The sequence below is a fragment of the Chrysochloris asiatica genome, unplaced genomic scaffold (assembly GCF_000296735.1).
Source record: "Chrysochloris asiatica unplaced genomic scaffold, ChrAsi1.0 scaffold00120, whole genome shotgun sequence".
NCBI lineage: Eukaryota > Metazoa > Chordata > Mammalia > Afrosoricida > Chrysochloridae > Chrysochloris > Chrysochloris asiatica.
In genome coordinates, this window is record NW_006408638.1 from 5002757 (window position 1) to 5019485 (window position 16729).

Sequence of the window (16729 nt, forward strand, 5' to 3'; positions counted from 1 at the left end):
CAAACTGTCCCTCATCTGATTATTCAGTAATGCTTGTTAGTAATCTCATACATGAGCCCTGGATATCCACAGACAAATGTAAAAACCTCCCCTAAAAGCCGAGACTGTAAATTCCAATAAGCCAAGTCCCCCCCCATCCAAAAAAAAAGCTAAAGAGGATAGAGAGAAACACTGTAAACTGATGATATATAGAGGGGATAATAATCAATGTAATGAAACAAGCTATATGAATGTATATGAATGGTTGAATGTGAAACTGATGATATGCCCTGTAAACTTTCACTCAATGCAAATAAAAACATTTATTAAAAAAAAAAAAACAGTGAACCAGAATAGTCTAATTTTAAAGGAGAAATTCTAAAACCTAATGATCATTTAAAAACAAACACTATACATCCACAATATTTGCACTGCAATTTTGATCACTATTAGCAAAAAATCTTTCTTCTAGAAAATTAAACATTGCTGTAGTTTTCATTTTCAAACCTAACTAAACACTACTCAGAATCAAAATGTCAAGATTTTTAGGAGATTATGTCAAAACTTCTAATTACTCTTTGGACAAATACAAGGGACTTCATAAAGTTCGTGGAACAATGGAATGAAAAATAATAGAAATTTTCAATGAATTTTTTTAAAGCTTCCTTGTATATTAGGAAAAATTTTCCATTAGAAAGAACTTAGGCTTTTCTGTTTGTATATGGACAGTCACATTTTCCACCATAATGCATTACAAGAAGCCATGATAAGCAAGCAGATTAAAAAGTCTTATGTTCTCCAAATAAGACTGTAAATTGGGAATTGTTTTCTTCGTGGTATACTTGTACTGAAAGATGAATATGTTAGGTGTGAAACTACAATCCTCAGATTTAGAAGAATTTTCATATGGTTGGATAGCCTAGGATACTATTTTATTACATCAGCAAGAAGCCCATAAAAATCATTCCATTGCTTCTAGCATTAATATAAAATGCTCAAATTGTTTGTTGTTGTTAAGTGCCGTCAAGTCGGTTCCAACCCATAGTGACTCTGTTTAGGGTTTCCAGGTAGCAGCTGGTGAGCTTGAACTGCTGACCTTGTGGTTCAAACCGACTTTGCAGTCCAGCTTATTAACTCACAGTGCCACACCAGGACTCCAAAATGCTCAACAGATGTTATTAATGTTCTACTATTAAAACTTATGAGCCAGAAACACTGAAAACAAAACAAAACCTTGAGTAGCAAGTCAACATTTTTAGCTTCCCTTTCTCTTTCTTCATCAGCAAATAACAAAATTATAAGTTACAGTGTTCAAGATGGGACTAAATAAAGGTTAACCCACATTGTAAACCACTATGAGACTTTGTACAATAGATGTAAGAAAATGTTAAATTCTCAAAAATGTTATCAAATTCCTTACCCCAAAGGTCAGAACTCAAGGGAAGAAACTGGATTTACCTGCCCTCGGTGGTGGTACACATCTGCATTCTGAGGGTCAATGTCAGCAGCCATGTTAAAATCCTGAGTAGATAGCAAAGGCTCCTGCTGTTGCATGTACATGCTGCCCCTCTTGATGAGAGCATTTGCTTGAAGCTGCATACCCAGAATGAGAAAAGAATCATTACCTTTTCCCCCAAAATTCAATTTTAAGTTTTTAAAAATAACAGCTCTACTAAGATACAATTTACATACCACAAAGCTCAACTCTTTAAAGCAAACAAGCATTTAAAAATAAATACAGAAACTTGTACATTGATAACCACTAGCTAATTGCAAAAACCATTTCCAACACTCCAAAAAAAAGAACCCCTGCAGACATTAGCAGTTCCTTTGTAAGCCCTTCTTCCCCACCAGCCCCTGGAAACCACAATTGCACTTTGTGTCTTTCCATTTGTCTGTTTTGAACCTTTCATACAAGTAGAATCATACATTATATATTGACCTCTTGTGTCTGGCTTCATTAACTTTTTTAATTCATCCATGATGTAATATGTATCAGGACTTCATTCCTTTTTGTTGTCAAACGACATTCCAATACAGGTATTATCATGTTTTATTTATTCAATCATCAATTGGAGTCCTGGCGTGGAGCTGTTGGCTAATGTGTCAGACTGCAAAGTCGTTTGAATTGAAGGTTGGTGGTTCAAGCTCACCAGTTGCTCCTTGGAAACCCTATACAGGGTCACTATGGGTCGGAATCAACTCAGCAGCACTTAACAGCAAAACAACATTCATCAGTTAATGTTGACATTTGGGCTCTTATGAGTAATGCTGCTGTAAATACATATGTATACATTTTTGTACTGATATACAAGGGGGCTTCACACAGTTTATAGAAAAATTGCATTATCTTCTAATTCCATTTTCCATGAGCTTTTTTCAAAGCCCCCTTATATACTCTATGTATAACTTTAGGTGAAGCTGCTGAATTGTTTTCCAATAGGGTTGTACTATCTTATATTCTCATCAACAATATATGAGAATTTCTCCACATCCTCACCAAATCTTGATGTTGAACAACTTTGCATGTTCTTATTTGGTTAGCTTCTTTGGAGAAATGTCTACTCAAATCCTTTGCTCATTTTTAAACTACACTGTCTTTTTATTTTTGAGTTGTAAGAACTCTTTATATACTCTGGCTGATATTATTGTTGATGCTGACGAGTCAGTTCCGACTCATAGTGACCATGGCTAGGTTTTCTGAGGAGCGGCTAGTGGGGGGTTCAGTGCGTTATCCTGCATCGCCACACCAGAACTACTCTGGCTGAAACATCGTTTTCTAAGTCTCTCCCCTTCTGTGGGTTGTTTTCTCACTTTCTTTTTGGTGTCCTTTGAGGCACAAACATCTTAATTTGAAGTTCCATTATCTTTTTTTTTTTTTTTTAATTGTTGTTTATGCTTTTGGTATCACATCTAAGAAACCACTGTCTAATGCAAGTCCATAAAGATTTCCTCTGTGTTTTCTTCTTAAGTTTTACAGTTTCATGTCTTACGTTTAAGTCTCTGATACTTTTTTAGTTAAATTTTGTACATGGTACAAGTACATTACAACTTACCATTAAAAATAAAATTCATTCTTGAGTCATGCTTTTTGTTGGTGAATATAAGAGTGGGTTAGGGTGCCCTGATAATGATTGTGAGATATAGTAATACTACCCACCTCATTCATTTACTTTTAATGAATGACTTGGTAAGTATAACCATTTGTATGTAATTATTGCATTAATGACTATGGCACACACAACCGTTTTTCACACACTTGAATGCCAAATGAATAAAACGATATCTTAAATTATACAAATATAATGACAAATAGTTGTTGAAAGATGAAAAAGAAGAGTAAAATGTAACAAGAAATGAGCTTCATCTCCAAAATTTTGTTCAAGCAATACTACATATAAATGTCTTCCTTAATAAAACAAACACGAATGTCCCCACAATGATAATATTACCAAAATATAGTCCAATACTAAATACAGCAGGCAGTCTAGGAAAGGAACGCCGATGTTATCAGGTACTATAAAGAAAAACATTTTTTTGCTTTCCTATTGTTGTTAGGTACTGTTGAGTCAGTTCTGACTCATAGTGACCCTCTACAGGGTTTCTAAGGAGTGTTGGGTTTGACCCACTGACCTTATGGTTAGTAGTCCAGTGTTTATCCTACAGAGCCACACCAGGACTCCTTTCCTTTCCTAGCCAAAAATAAGTGTTTAAAAATTTTCTAGAACACAAAACACATATTTATAAGTACTAATTTTTACACACTTATCTAGCATACATTCCCACCCATTTTTTTAAATGTACCTTTACATTGGCTTCCTTCAAACTGATGACCTTATCTAAATCTGGTTTGGCTGCATTGGCATTGCCAATAAGCAGATAGAAGGTGGCTCGTAGTAACAATGCTTCTGCCATGTATTTGCCTTGAGCATCTATTTCTTTTGAGCATTCACTTATGATTTTATCATAGTTTTCTTCTTCCATATACTGTTTGGCCTTTAAATATCCAGAACTGAAAACAAACACAAACACAGCAAACAATTTACTAAGATGATCAAATTTTAAACTAGCTATAGAGTACACTTAAGAGTTACATAAATGTCTACTTTGCCTAACACGTTATTAGCCAGTGTGGACAGATTACGATTTCTGATGCAGATTGAGATTTTTTAATTGATTTGGAGGAAGAGTTTTAAAAAAGACAATGAGTCAATAACAGAAAACATGGGGCTTAATGTTTAGTCTTAGCTATTTCACTATGAAAAGATGAACCAACGAAAGCAACAGACTGATCTGCCCAATGAATAAACTCCTGTGTTATTCACGCTCATATCTGCAGCACATTGATGACACTCTGCAACTGTTGCTTTTGCACTGAACTTCAGACTAGATGACCACTATGATCTTCCACTGTAATTTACGGTACGTTTTCTTATTTTAGTTTTTATAGTCAAGCAGAAAAAAAACTGGTAATATAAGAGAAAAGTTATGTTCATTATAAACTCAACACTAGCTTTTCCTATAAAAATACTCTAACGTTCCTGACACCCTAGTTTTATTTCATAGGCCAGCAGGTTAAGAAAATAAAAGCAATTACTAAACCAAATTTGAAGTAATAATTGTTAGGTGCTGTTGAGTAGGTTCCGACCCTATAGGATTTCTGAGGAGTGGCTGGTGGCTTCAACCGCTGACCCTGCAGTTCAAACCAACCTTGCAGTCCAGCACATTAACTCACAGCACCACATCAGGACTCCAAAAGTAATACTTCAAAAGCAGTATTTTCCACCAAATCTCCCAATATGCTATGGATACAAAAGCCAGTTCTGCTTTGCTAAAGGAACAATATCATCCCTTCTTCCAAATTCATTAAAAAAAAAAAGTCATGTTGGAAATTACACTGTACCTTCTTTTAAAAGAGAGCTAGCTTTAGCAGCCAATCATAAATATAGCTAAATAAATATGAATAAGCAGGATAGATGATTTATATTAGGGACTTCAAAAATTCATGGAAAAATTGAATGGCAAGATAGTGGAATTTTTCCATGCAATTAAAAAAAAATGTATTGTGATTTATGTGATAGTTTACATGGGAGAACATTAGCTTTACATTCATCATATTTCATTGCCATGGTTACAACCCCCTCCATGCATCATTAACCAACCAAAGGGTATATCCCGCAAGCTTGCCACAGTCAGCACACAGTCCCTTTCCCTCTCTGGGTCTAGAGTACCCAGCCATTCCATCTCTCTACGTCATCATCTCTGCCTCCAGCCCCCATAGTCAGTCCTGATAACAATTACTCACTGTTGTATCACAAGAGACCTATCTATATCTCCTTTCATCAGCCCCGCCTAGACAGATTGGATACTACTCAGTGGAGATCTTACTTTCCTCCACGCCCTCTGGATCTAGGCTCCTTCCTGAAAGCTTGTTAAGCCAGTCACTTCTTGCCTTTGTAGCCAAGATGCCCATCCCTGTCTACTCTGTGTATGGAGGGGGTGGGAATGATCCTCGCTGTAAAGATTTGTTGCCTCTTTTGGGCTACTTGCATCCATAGGTATAGGTCAAGTTCATCAAATTGTATCAGATTACTCTTTTTTTTCCCCTCTTCTTTCTTCTGCTAGTTGAGCTCTGATCATCCATCATTGAAGCCAGGTCAAGTGGGTATTATCTGCAAGTGTGGGTGTTCTTATGCATATGCCGTCTCTTCTTATCAGTTGGACGCTTCACTATTCACTCTAGTACTCTGTGGCTATGTCACTAACTCTGGGCTGAAGAGTTCCCAGGTCTTGCCACATTGCTGGCCAACCAGGTCTCTACCGAGTTCACAGGAGTCTACTGAACGTTGAAGGGCTTAGCTCACAGCTTAGCTCACATTGCTTTTTTTGCCTTACTTCCCCTTATCAGTGGCGAACGTGGTCACCAATCAGAGCGCATGTCTGCTCGTGTATTCCCATTGAGTTTTAGTTTTGGAAGGGAGTTTGCCTTGAGAGGATCCGATCACTTGCTTTGATGTCTCCTGGGTGAGCAACTTGCTTGTTCTTGTAGTAGTCAGTAGGCCTGCCGTTACTGCTTTGTATTTTTCCTGTTGGTCTTTCTTTCAAGAAGTATCTTCTGTTTTTCCAGCCACTCCAGGCTGGTCTACTTGTCCTTTCAAGTGGAAATTTCCCACCTCTGATTCCCAATGCTGTTCACCTACGGTTTTATGTAATGCAGAGGCTCTGCAGGAAGCCTCCTTCACTGGGCACATTGTAGCCCCATTTTAGGTATTCCAATCAGTTATAGGCAGAAGACAGACTTACACGCTTTCTATGGTGATACTTTTGGCTATTCCTGTCTCTTCCCTCAAGTGTCTATTTTATAATGGTATACCAGGGATACAAAGATTCAAAAGACAGCCAAGCATCGTAACATTATTTCCCCCCTTTTGCCCATTCCAACCATGTCTCAATCCCTGTTTCCCAGAGCCCTGTTGTTCCAAGGTTGTGCATACATCATTATTTACCTCTGTCCAACTTAGCCCATGCAAAACTGCCCAAATTGTTTTCCTATAAGCCTTCTTCTTCCATTCCCCTCCCCCTTCTTGTGTATTGCCCCACTGCATAGCCCCCAAACTATCCTGTGTCTATTCCCTACCCTGTGCTCCACCTTCCTCTCCTTCCCCTCACCCTACCCCCACATCCCAGTAACCAGCAAAGGATCCTCCCCCCTGCCTTTAGTATAGGTTCTTTTTCTTAGTGTTCTACAGTAGTGGTCCTATGCAGTATTTCTCCTTTTGTTACTGACTAATTTCACTCAACATAATGTCCTCAAGGTTCATCCATATTATGCAGTGGCTTGCAGCTTCCTTGTTGTTCTTCAAGGTAGCGTAATATTCCATATTGTATATGTACCACAGTTTGCTTATCCATTCTTCAGTTGATGGGCACCTCAGCTGTCTCCATCTTTTTGCTATTGTATATAATGCTGCTATGAATCCATGAACTTTTTGAAGTCCTGTTTGCTACATTCCTGAGCTCCAGCTATAAACACAGCATGTTATTTTGGTTTCAATTCTCTAAAGAATTAAACATAAGAAACCCAAGAATGTCATTTACTAGGCAAGCAGTAAAAACTGTGAAATTAACTCTTTTAGGCATGACTAAGCATCTGACATAAATTAAAACTTGCCTGCACTAAAATATTTGAATTTCAAGATACACAGTAATTTTCAGCTTAATGCCATGCATTCAAATGCTTTTGAAAATATCAGGTAGGACTATAAAAATGGGGCAGTCTTACAAATAAAACTGCCACCACCACGAGAGAAGTGTTTAACAGATACATGCTATAAGTGTTATTATTGTAAGATATATATATGTCTATATCTACATATGGAGTCCTGGTGTGGCACTGTGGGTTAATGCACCAGACTGCAAAGCCATTTGAACGGTAAAATCGATGGTTCAAGCCGACCAGCTGCTCCTCGGAAACCCTATACAGGGTTGGAATTGACTCAACGGCACTTAACAACACCATAGATACATTAGAGATTAGATAAATTAGACAGATAGATAGATGTTGTTAGTTACAGTCAAGTCCAAGAGATAGAAACCCAAGTTTTCCTTAAAGGAACAGATCTCTCCTGGAGTTACTAGGTGGGCCTAAACCATCAATTTTTGGTTTAACGGTTGAGTCCTTAAGCATTCTTTATTTCTCCATATGATTAAGGTCACTTGTACTCCATGGCAGTTTCATGGCGGCAAAACCAAAAATAGAACATTAAGTTGATACCATGCTCAATATACTTACTTCTCTTTTACTTCTAACGCCTCCCCTTCTTTGTCTTTGTCTTCATCAGACTTCTCTCCTTTAAGCATGGGCTGAGAAATGATATCATCTGTGAAAGAACTGAAGTAAGACTTGATAAACTGTGGAGATGGCATCAGAGGTTCACGATTCTGGAATATAATCATGTTTAAGAATACCAAAGTGAGAAAACACCAACCAAAGAAACAAGTACATTTGTAGAACATTTAGAGTAACTCTTGTTATAAGAAGGAGCTCTAGTAGCATAGTGATTACGAATCAGACTGCTAACCTCAGTGTCAGCAGTTCGAAACTACCAGCTTCCGTGGGGAAAGATGAGGTTTTCTGCTCCCGTAAAGATTTTTACAGCCTCAGAAACCCTGTACATGGTCGCTGTAAGTCAGAACCAACTCCATGGCACATAACCACCACCACTTGTTATAAAAAGTATCTTCGCTGAAATAAAGTTAAGCCAAAGAAATAAAATATCAAGAACTCTTAGAATCACTATCAAAAAGACTGCTCAGTCCGCACCATCCTCACAATTGTTATGTTTGAACCTACTGCTGCTTCCACTGTGTCCATCTGTATCGTTGGGGGGTCTTCCTCCTTTCTGTTGACCCTCTACTTTACCAAGCATGATGTCCTTGAGAGATAAACTCTTACCATCCTGGCTTCTAAGAATAATTCTGGCTGTACTTTTTCAAACAAACAAAAAAGAACACGGCACCTGAAGATCTCCATTACAGATAATGCCATAGAATATCACACTGAATTCACATTTCTTGTTTTAAGTATTTCTTTTTGGCAAAGTGAGCTAATTCATAAAGAACTAATTTTGTTTCTCCTTACAAAGCTTGATTAGGATATAGGAGTTTTAAAGGAAGTGGAAACAATAACCAAAGAACTCTAATAATATATTTTGGATTCTTTACTACAAAAATATGGCATTTAAAACAGTATGTATAAAAAGGGGGAGTAATCTTTCATTTTGGGAACAGACAATCCTAGGCCATCAAGAAGGAAAAACATGAGTGGAGTGCGAGAGCCCTACCTAGACACACAGCAACAGCAGAGATGGTGGCAGAGACGATGGCATGGAGAGAGAGAGAGCAACTGCAGGCCCTAATCCCAAGGACTGAGTAAGGCTGTGTGCCTGCAGGTAGGAGGCTAGCTTGCATAATGTGTCCTTTGGACATTTAAATGAATATTTTTGTTTTGTATATGTACATCAAATATTTTTGCTTTATTCATTTGTAAAATATAAGATGTATGTAAATGGGGAGCCCAGGGAAGAAGTAGGATACCTATTGTTGTAGGGATGGGGATTGTAATCATTGATCTGAAACAAAGTGTATAATTTGTTAAATGTAATGCAGATGATCTTGTCTGTAAACCTTCACTCAATTCACAATAAAAAGTTTAAAAATAAATGAAAACCGAAAAACTGTATGCATAACAAATTTCACTATTGCTATTTTGGTAGATTTAATGCTAGTATTTGAAGGAGAAAAAAAAAAATAAATCTAGCTTGGTAAGTAAATTATTTTTTAATTTAGTGCTCCTAAAAATGCTTGGTAAGACAGCAAACAGTTCCCATCCAACAGTTTCTAAAAATACTGATCAGTGACATTCATATTCTTCACATCTTGTGAATATTCTTATTTTCCCACTGCTCCCCAACTTTATTTTTTTAGGCTGTAGAGTAATTATTGACTACTAGTCTCATCATTCATATAGACCAGGGGTGGTGAACCTGTTTCCTGACAACAGCCATTTGAATATTTATAACATCATTTGAAGACCACACAAAATTATCAATTTAAAACTTGTCCTGCTATATACTGTGATAGCTGGGACTAAGGTTGCCTTGGTAGGGGCCAGACCAAATGATTTCAAGGGCTTTATATGCCCGCCAGCTGGATGCTCCCCACTCCTGATGTAGACAACCAATCCTAGAGATTGGTTGGCTCCTTCTATGAATAAGTAAATGATTTAATATAAGAAAGATAATACAGGGATAGGAAACTGAACAAGAAATCTAAGGTGGAATCCCATATTCATCTTTGTGCTCTGAGAGATTCAATTAGTCCTAATTTTAATATGATGCAAATAAATATTTTAAATCAAATGACTACCCATCAACTGACAAATATGCTTTAATTAATTTCACATAAGATACTATGCATGACTATATATTACCAATGATTTACCTCTTAACGAAATAGCACATAAACTAAAACTTTAAATAGTATTTACTCGAAGCTAATTAAATTAGTGTCTTTTTGTTTCCTATTTCCCTGCCTTCCAGATAGAGTTACAAATTTAAAATGAAAACAAAATATTGCAAGTAGTGGACTTAAGTACTGGAAGAGAAGGATACAAATTCTACTGCTGCCACTCATTAGCTATGTAACCTTATGCTGTTGTTGTTACATGCCGTGGAGTCGGTTCCGACTCATAGCGACCCTGTACAGGGTTTCCGAGGCTGTAAGTATTTACAAGAGCACAAAGCCTCATCTTTCTCCCGCGGAACAGCTGGTAGTTTCAAACTGCTGTCCTCTGAGGTTCACAGCCTGATTTGTAACCACTACACTATGTAACCTTATGCATATTATTAAATCTCTACTCTCAGTTTCTTCATCTCTAAAGTAACAGTATAAATGCTTGCCGTATTTACCTTATAGGGTTGATGTAAATTATCAAAATGATAATGTGAAAAGTATTTTGTGATTTACAAAGTCACATACAAAAATTAGAAAATATATGGTATATATGATCTATAATCTACTTAAGTACAAAAACCAAACCAAGCAATTGAGATGATTCTGACTCAGAGACCCTATATAGTGTTTCAGAGATTGTAAACCTTTATGGGAACAGGCAGTCTCACCTTTTTTTCTGTGGAGCAGCTAGTGGGTTTGAACCACTGATCTTACAGTTAGCGTTTAATGGTGAGCCCATAGCACTAATAAGGCTCCTTACCTAAGTACTGGCTGGCTGGCTGTGTGTCATCAAGATCGTTCTGATGCATAGTGATCCTGTATAGGTTTCCTGTAAATCAGGAGCAGAAAGCCTCATCTTTCTCCTCATGCAGCACCTGGTAGACTCGAACTTACTGACTTTGCAGTTACATCCCAACATGTACTAACAAGGCTCCTTTTTACTTTAGTGGTGGTGGTGGTTGTGTGCCTTGGAGAAGGGTCTAACTTGTTTCTGAGAATCCTGGCGTGCTGTAGGTGAATGCACTGGACTGCAAAGTCACTTTGCATCTCAAAGTCCGTGGTTCAAGCTCACCAGCTGCTCCTCAGAACCCGTGTACAGGGTTGCTATGGGTCATAACTGACTCAATGGCACTTAACAACAACAACAACAACAATAGGGTTTCTGAGGCTATAAATATTTACAGGATCAGAAAGATTCATCTTTTTCCCATGGTAGATTCAAACTGCTAACCTTGTGGTTAGCAGTCCAGCCTATCTGTAATCCACACTACCAGGGCTCCTTTTACATAAGTATATTGTTGTTAAGTGCCGTTAAGTTGGTCCTGATTCACAGCGACTCTGCATATAGGGTGTTTAAACTGCTGACCTTGTGGTTTGAAGTCCAGTGCTAATTCCACAGCTCCACACCAGGAGTCCTAGGTATAGATTTTATGTTTTCATATGACCTAGCAAACCAATCAGTCTCATGACTTAACACTAAATCACTTGCCATTCACTTGATTCTGAGCAGGACAACCCCATGTGTCAGAGCGTAACTGTGCTTCATGACTGATGTTTTAGAAATAGATCACCAGGGCGCACTTCTGAGGTGTCTTTGTGTAGACTCAAATCCCCAGTGTTTTGGCAAGCATTCAGCACATTAAGTGTTGTGTTTTTTTAACCACCTATTATTGCTAGATCAACAAGATGGCGGACTGGGTGGAAGGGCAGTGAAGAGCTCTGTCAGCAACAACACAGAATACCGGACAAAGCAGGCTCAGGGGATGGTGTTAAAACTCTGAACCACATATAAAGGAATATTTAGAAGTTTGGAAGGCTTACAGCTAGGGGAATTTGTGGCAGACTCAAGAAATCCACCTCTTTCTAATTCAAGATGCTTTGCTGCTCCAGGAGCCGCCTTGGGAGACACCAAGTGGGGGAAGGATCAGGACAGGCATGAACACCTGACAGTACCGCGGAGATACAGGTGTGGACATTCTTTTTTTTTTTTTGGTATCTGTTCATTGGTCTCTCGCTGTCTGTGCATCTCCATTCTGGTGACTAGAGGGGATGCCTGAGTGAATGGACACTCCACCCCTATCCCTGGAGGATTCTACTACGCATTCACACAGATCTCCTTGAAATTTAAAGTGACAGTTTCCACTTACAACCAAACAGCCACCACTTGTCTGTCAGTTTGTCACACTGTGGTGGCTTGTGAGTTGCTGTGATTCTGAAAGCTATGCCACCAGTATTTTAAATACCAGAGGGTCACCCATGATGGACAGGTTTCATATGAGCTTCCAAACGAAGACAGACTAGGAGGAAAGAGTGACAAACTACTTCCTAATATTTAGTCACTGAAAACCTTATGAATAGCAGAGAAACACTGGCAGATATAGTGCTGGAAAATGAGCCCCTCAGGTTGGAAGGCACTCAAAATGCAACTAGGGAAGAGCTGCCTCCTCAAAGTAGACTTGACCGTGTTGATGCGAATGGAGTAAAGCCCGTGGGCGAAAAGCCTGTGGGACCTTCGTTTGCTGATGGGGAACAACTCAAAATGAAGAGAAACAGCTGTAAACAGCCATTAAAATCGCAACATGGAATGTACGAAGTATGAATCTGGGAAAACTGGAAGTAGTCAAAAATGAAATGGAACGCATAAACATCGATATCTTACGCATTAGCGAGCTGAAATGGACTGGTAATGGCTATTTTGAATCTGACAACTACATGGTTTACTATGCCAGGAATGACAAATTGAAGAGGAATGGTGGTGCATTAATCATCAAAAAGAACTTATCCAGATTAGTCATGAGGTACAACGCTGTTTGCGATAGGATAATATCCATGTGCCTACTGTGAAGTCATTTGAACTGCAAGGTCGGTGGTTCAAGTTCACCAGCTTCTCCTTGGAAACCCTATACGGGGTCGCTATGGGTCGGACAGCACTTAACAACAACAACAGGGAAGCCCAGTTAATACCACTTTGACTCAACTTAACACACAACCACTAAAGCCAGTGAGGATGAAATAGAAGAATTCTACCAACTTCTTCAATCTGAAATTGATCAAACATGCAATCAAGATGTATTGATCATTACTGGTGATTGGAATGGAAAGGTTGGGAGCAAAGATGAAGGATCAGTAGTTGGAAAATATGGCCTTGGGGATAGAAATGATGCTGACAGAAATCTGCAAAACCAATGATTTGTTCTTTTCAAATATCTTCTTTAGACAGCAAAAGAGACGACTATACACATGAACCTCACCAGATGGAATATACAGAAATCAAAATGACTACATCTGCGGAAAGAGACAATGGAAAAAAGCTCCATATCATCAGAGAAAGCAAGTCCAGGGGCAGATTGTGGAACAGACCATCAATTATTCATAAACAAATTCAAACTGACGCTGAAGAAAATGAAAACAAGTCCACGAGAGCCAAAATATGACCTTGAATATATCCCACCTGAATTTAGAGATCATCTGAAGAACAGATTTGATACATTAAACACTAAAGACTGAAGACCAGAAGAGTTGTGGGATGACATCAAGAACATCATACAAAAAGAAAGCAAAAGGTCACTGAGAAGACAAGAAAGAAGGAAAAGGTCAAAATGGATGTCAGAAGAGAGAGACAATGAAACTTGCTTACAGCAGAGATGCTAATGGAAGAAATGAGGAGTTCCAAGACCTGAACAGAAAATTTCAAAGATCAGTTTGAGAAGATAAAGCCAAATATTAAAACAAAATGTGCAAAGATTTGGCATCAGAAAACCAAAAAGGAAGAACATGCTCAGCATTTCTCAAGCAGGGGGAACTGAAGAAAAAATTCAAACCTCGACTTTCGTTACTGAAAGATTCTCCGGGAAGGTTGGAAACAAAGAAGACTCAGTAGTTGGAAGATAAGGCCTTGGTGACAGAAATGACATTGGAGATCATGTAATAGAATTTTCGCCAAGAACATCATACAGAAAGAAAACAAAAGGTCATTAAGAAGACATGAAAGAACACCCAAACTTGTAGATAGTACCCATTTGACATAGCTTCAATGGCTTGATGATCAGAAGTCACTCGACTAGAGGAAGATCAAGAAATTCGATAAAGGAAACAAGTGTAAATTGCTAAAATTTAATGAACTTAACCTAAACTTATGGATGTAGTAGCTCAAAATACCAGCTGAGAGGGAAGGAGTCTTCACATCAAGGATCAAACCTATCCTCTCTGTAGAGGGTTGATAAGGATGGGCAGCTTAGACATTAGCTACCTAAAATGGGGAGGGGAGGAGAGCTATAAAGGTACACAGTGGCTGGCTTATAAGCTTTCAAGAGGGAGTTTCAGAGTATGCGGAGCAAGATAGAATCCTCACTGAATAGTTTTCATCGTATCTAGACAGATGTGTGAAAGGAGATGGGAATAAAGTTCTTATGATTTAATAGTTAGTAATTGTTATCATGACTAATCGTGATTATCACCAACTGTAAAGGTAGAAGTTTTGTAACACCAAATGGGGAGTAGTAAATCTTACATTCCAAAACAGAGGACCCTAACACCATCAAGGGAGAATGTGGTACACTAACCAGAGAAGAAGCGACAACAGAGATGGAGGCAGATATGATGACATGGAGAGATAGTGCAGCTGAGGACTCTAGACTCATGGAAAGAGAAAGGCTGTGTGCCGGCGGCCAGGAGGCAGGTTTTTAGAATGTGCCCTTGGGTTTTATTTTGTTTGTCCATTCCAAAGAGAGGTGACCCAATGGAGTGTAGAAATAATCGAACAACATATCATTAATATCACATGCAAGTAAAAATTTAAAGACAATGTTACATCGTTCATTTATCATAAACTGCTGTTTAGTCGATTCCATCCCATAGTGACGCTGTATAGGTGATCTTGAACCACTGTCATTGCAGTTCAAATGGACTTTGCAGTCCAGCGCAATAACACACAGCAATGCAAAGGCTTTTTGTTTTGTTTGTGATGTGTTTATTCTATTCCAGACACCATACCAATTATTGAGGATATAGCACATGTGTGTAAGAAGCTCTGGTAGCGTAGTTTTACGAACCACATCCAGATCTCCAGAGTCGGAAAATTCCCACTTGAAAGGACAAGCACACCAACCTGGAGTGGCTAGAAGGACAGAAGATACTTCTTGAAAGAAAGACCTCCAGGAAAAATATAAAACAACATAGGAAGACCGACTGTTACTACAAGAACAAGCAACTTGCTTGCCCAGGAAACATCAAGGCAAGTGGTCGGGTCCCCTCAGTGCAAACCCCCTTCCAAGACTAAGAATCAATGGGAATACATGCTGTGATTGCTGACCATGCTCGACACCAATAAGGGGAAGTGAGGGAAAAACAGCAAAGAAGCAGTGAGCTAAGCCCTACAACGTTCAACAGACTTCTGTGAGCCCGGGTGAAGACCTGGTTGGCCAGCAGTGTGGCAAGACCTGGGGACTCTTGGGCCCAGAGTCAGTGACATAGCCATAGAGGACTAGAGTGAAGAGTGAAGCATCCAGCTGATAAGAAGAGAGGGCATATGCACAAGGGTATTCTTGCAGATAATACCCACTTATCCTGTCTTCAGTGACTGGATGATCAGAGCTCAACCAGAAGTAAAAAGAAGAGGAAAAAAAAAGAAGTATTCTCATACAATTTGATGAACTTGACCTACACCTATGGAGTCAGTAGCTCAAAAGAGGGAACAAGTCCTTACAGCAAGAATCATTCCCACCCCCTCCCCTCCACACACAGAGTAGGCAGGGATGGGCAACTTGGACATTGGCTACCCAAAATGGGGGGCAGGGGGCTACAAAGGCAAGAAGTGACTGGCTTACAAGCTTTCAAGAGGGAACCTAGATCCAGAGGGCCTGGAGGAAGGTAGAATCTCCAGTGAGTAGTATTCAATCTGACTAGGCTGGGCTGATGCAATGAAATGCAGACGGGTCTCTTGTGATACAATAGTGAATAATTGTTATCAGGACTGATTGTGAGGGTCAGAAATGTAAAGGTAGACATTTTATAGCAAGGAGGGGAGTGATTAACTTTTCAGTCTAGGAGCAGAGGTCCCTAGGACCATATCAAGGGAGAAGAGCAGAGAGCGGGACCCTACCCAGAGAAGCAGTGACGCCTGAAATGGAGCCAGAGATGATGACGTGGAGCGATGGAGCATCTGGAGACTTTAGATCCAGAGAGGGAGAGCGACTGTGTGCTGAAGACCTGGGGGATACGAGGGAAGGATTGCATGGAGGGGACTGTAACCATGGCAATGAGACGATATACGATAGAATGAATGTAAAACTAATGTTCTCCCATGTAAACTAACACGTAATTCACAATAAAACATTTAAGAAGGAAAAAAAAAAAATCACCCACCAGCTGGAAAATTGATGCTTATAGTTTTCTAGTATTCTTAAGGGCCAGTACTGGAACACTATCAGGAAAAAGGTTCAATAATTAACAGTGCTCATTACAGTGAGATGCTCACTGAAGAGCTGAAGCCTAAACTTCAGGTTAAATACAGAGAGCTGCAATCCAAGGCACTGTGATCTTGCATGACAATGTACGTCTGCACACCTCTGCCTATCCTGTTGACTGTCTGCAAAAACGTCATTTTGAGGTTTTAAAGCATCCTGCCTATATTCTTGATCTTGCTCCATCAGACTTTAACCTATTTGGTCTGCTGCAAGTAGCCCTTTGAGGAAAAAGATTCACTTCTGATGAAGAAGTGAAGACAATAGTGCATTCA

The 16729-nt window shown here is 39.0% G+C and overlaps 1 protein-coding gene across 1 annotated transcript in view; it reads right to left on the reverse strand.

The window, feature by feature from the left end:
* TOMM70A (translocase of outer mitochondrial membrane 70 homolog A (S. cerevisiae)) overlaps positions 1-16729 on the reverse strand; it is a 51405-nt gene that overhangs the window by 5334 nt on the left and 29342 nt on the right. The window contains exons 5-7 of the mRNA XM_006868611.1: positions 7772-7920; positions 3784-3991; positions 1438-1572 (exon numbers count right to left, since the gene is read on the reverse strand). Of these exons, the coding sequence (XP_006868673.1) occupies positions 1438-1572; positions 3784-3991; positions 7772-7920 (492 nt within the window). The remainder of the gene's footprint in view (positions 1-1437; positions 1573-3783; positions 3992-7771; positions 7921-16729) is intronic.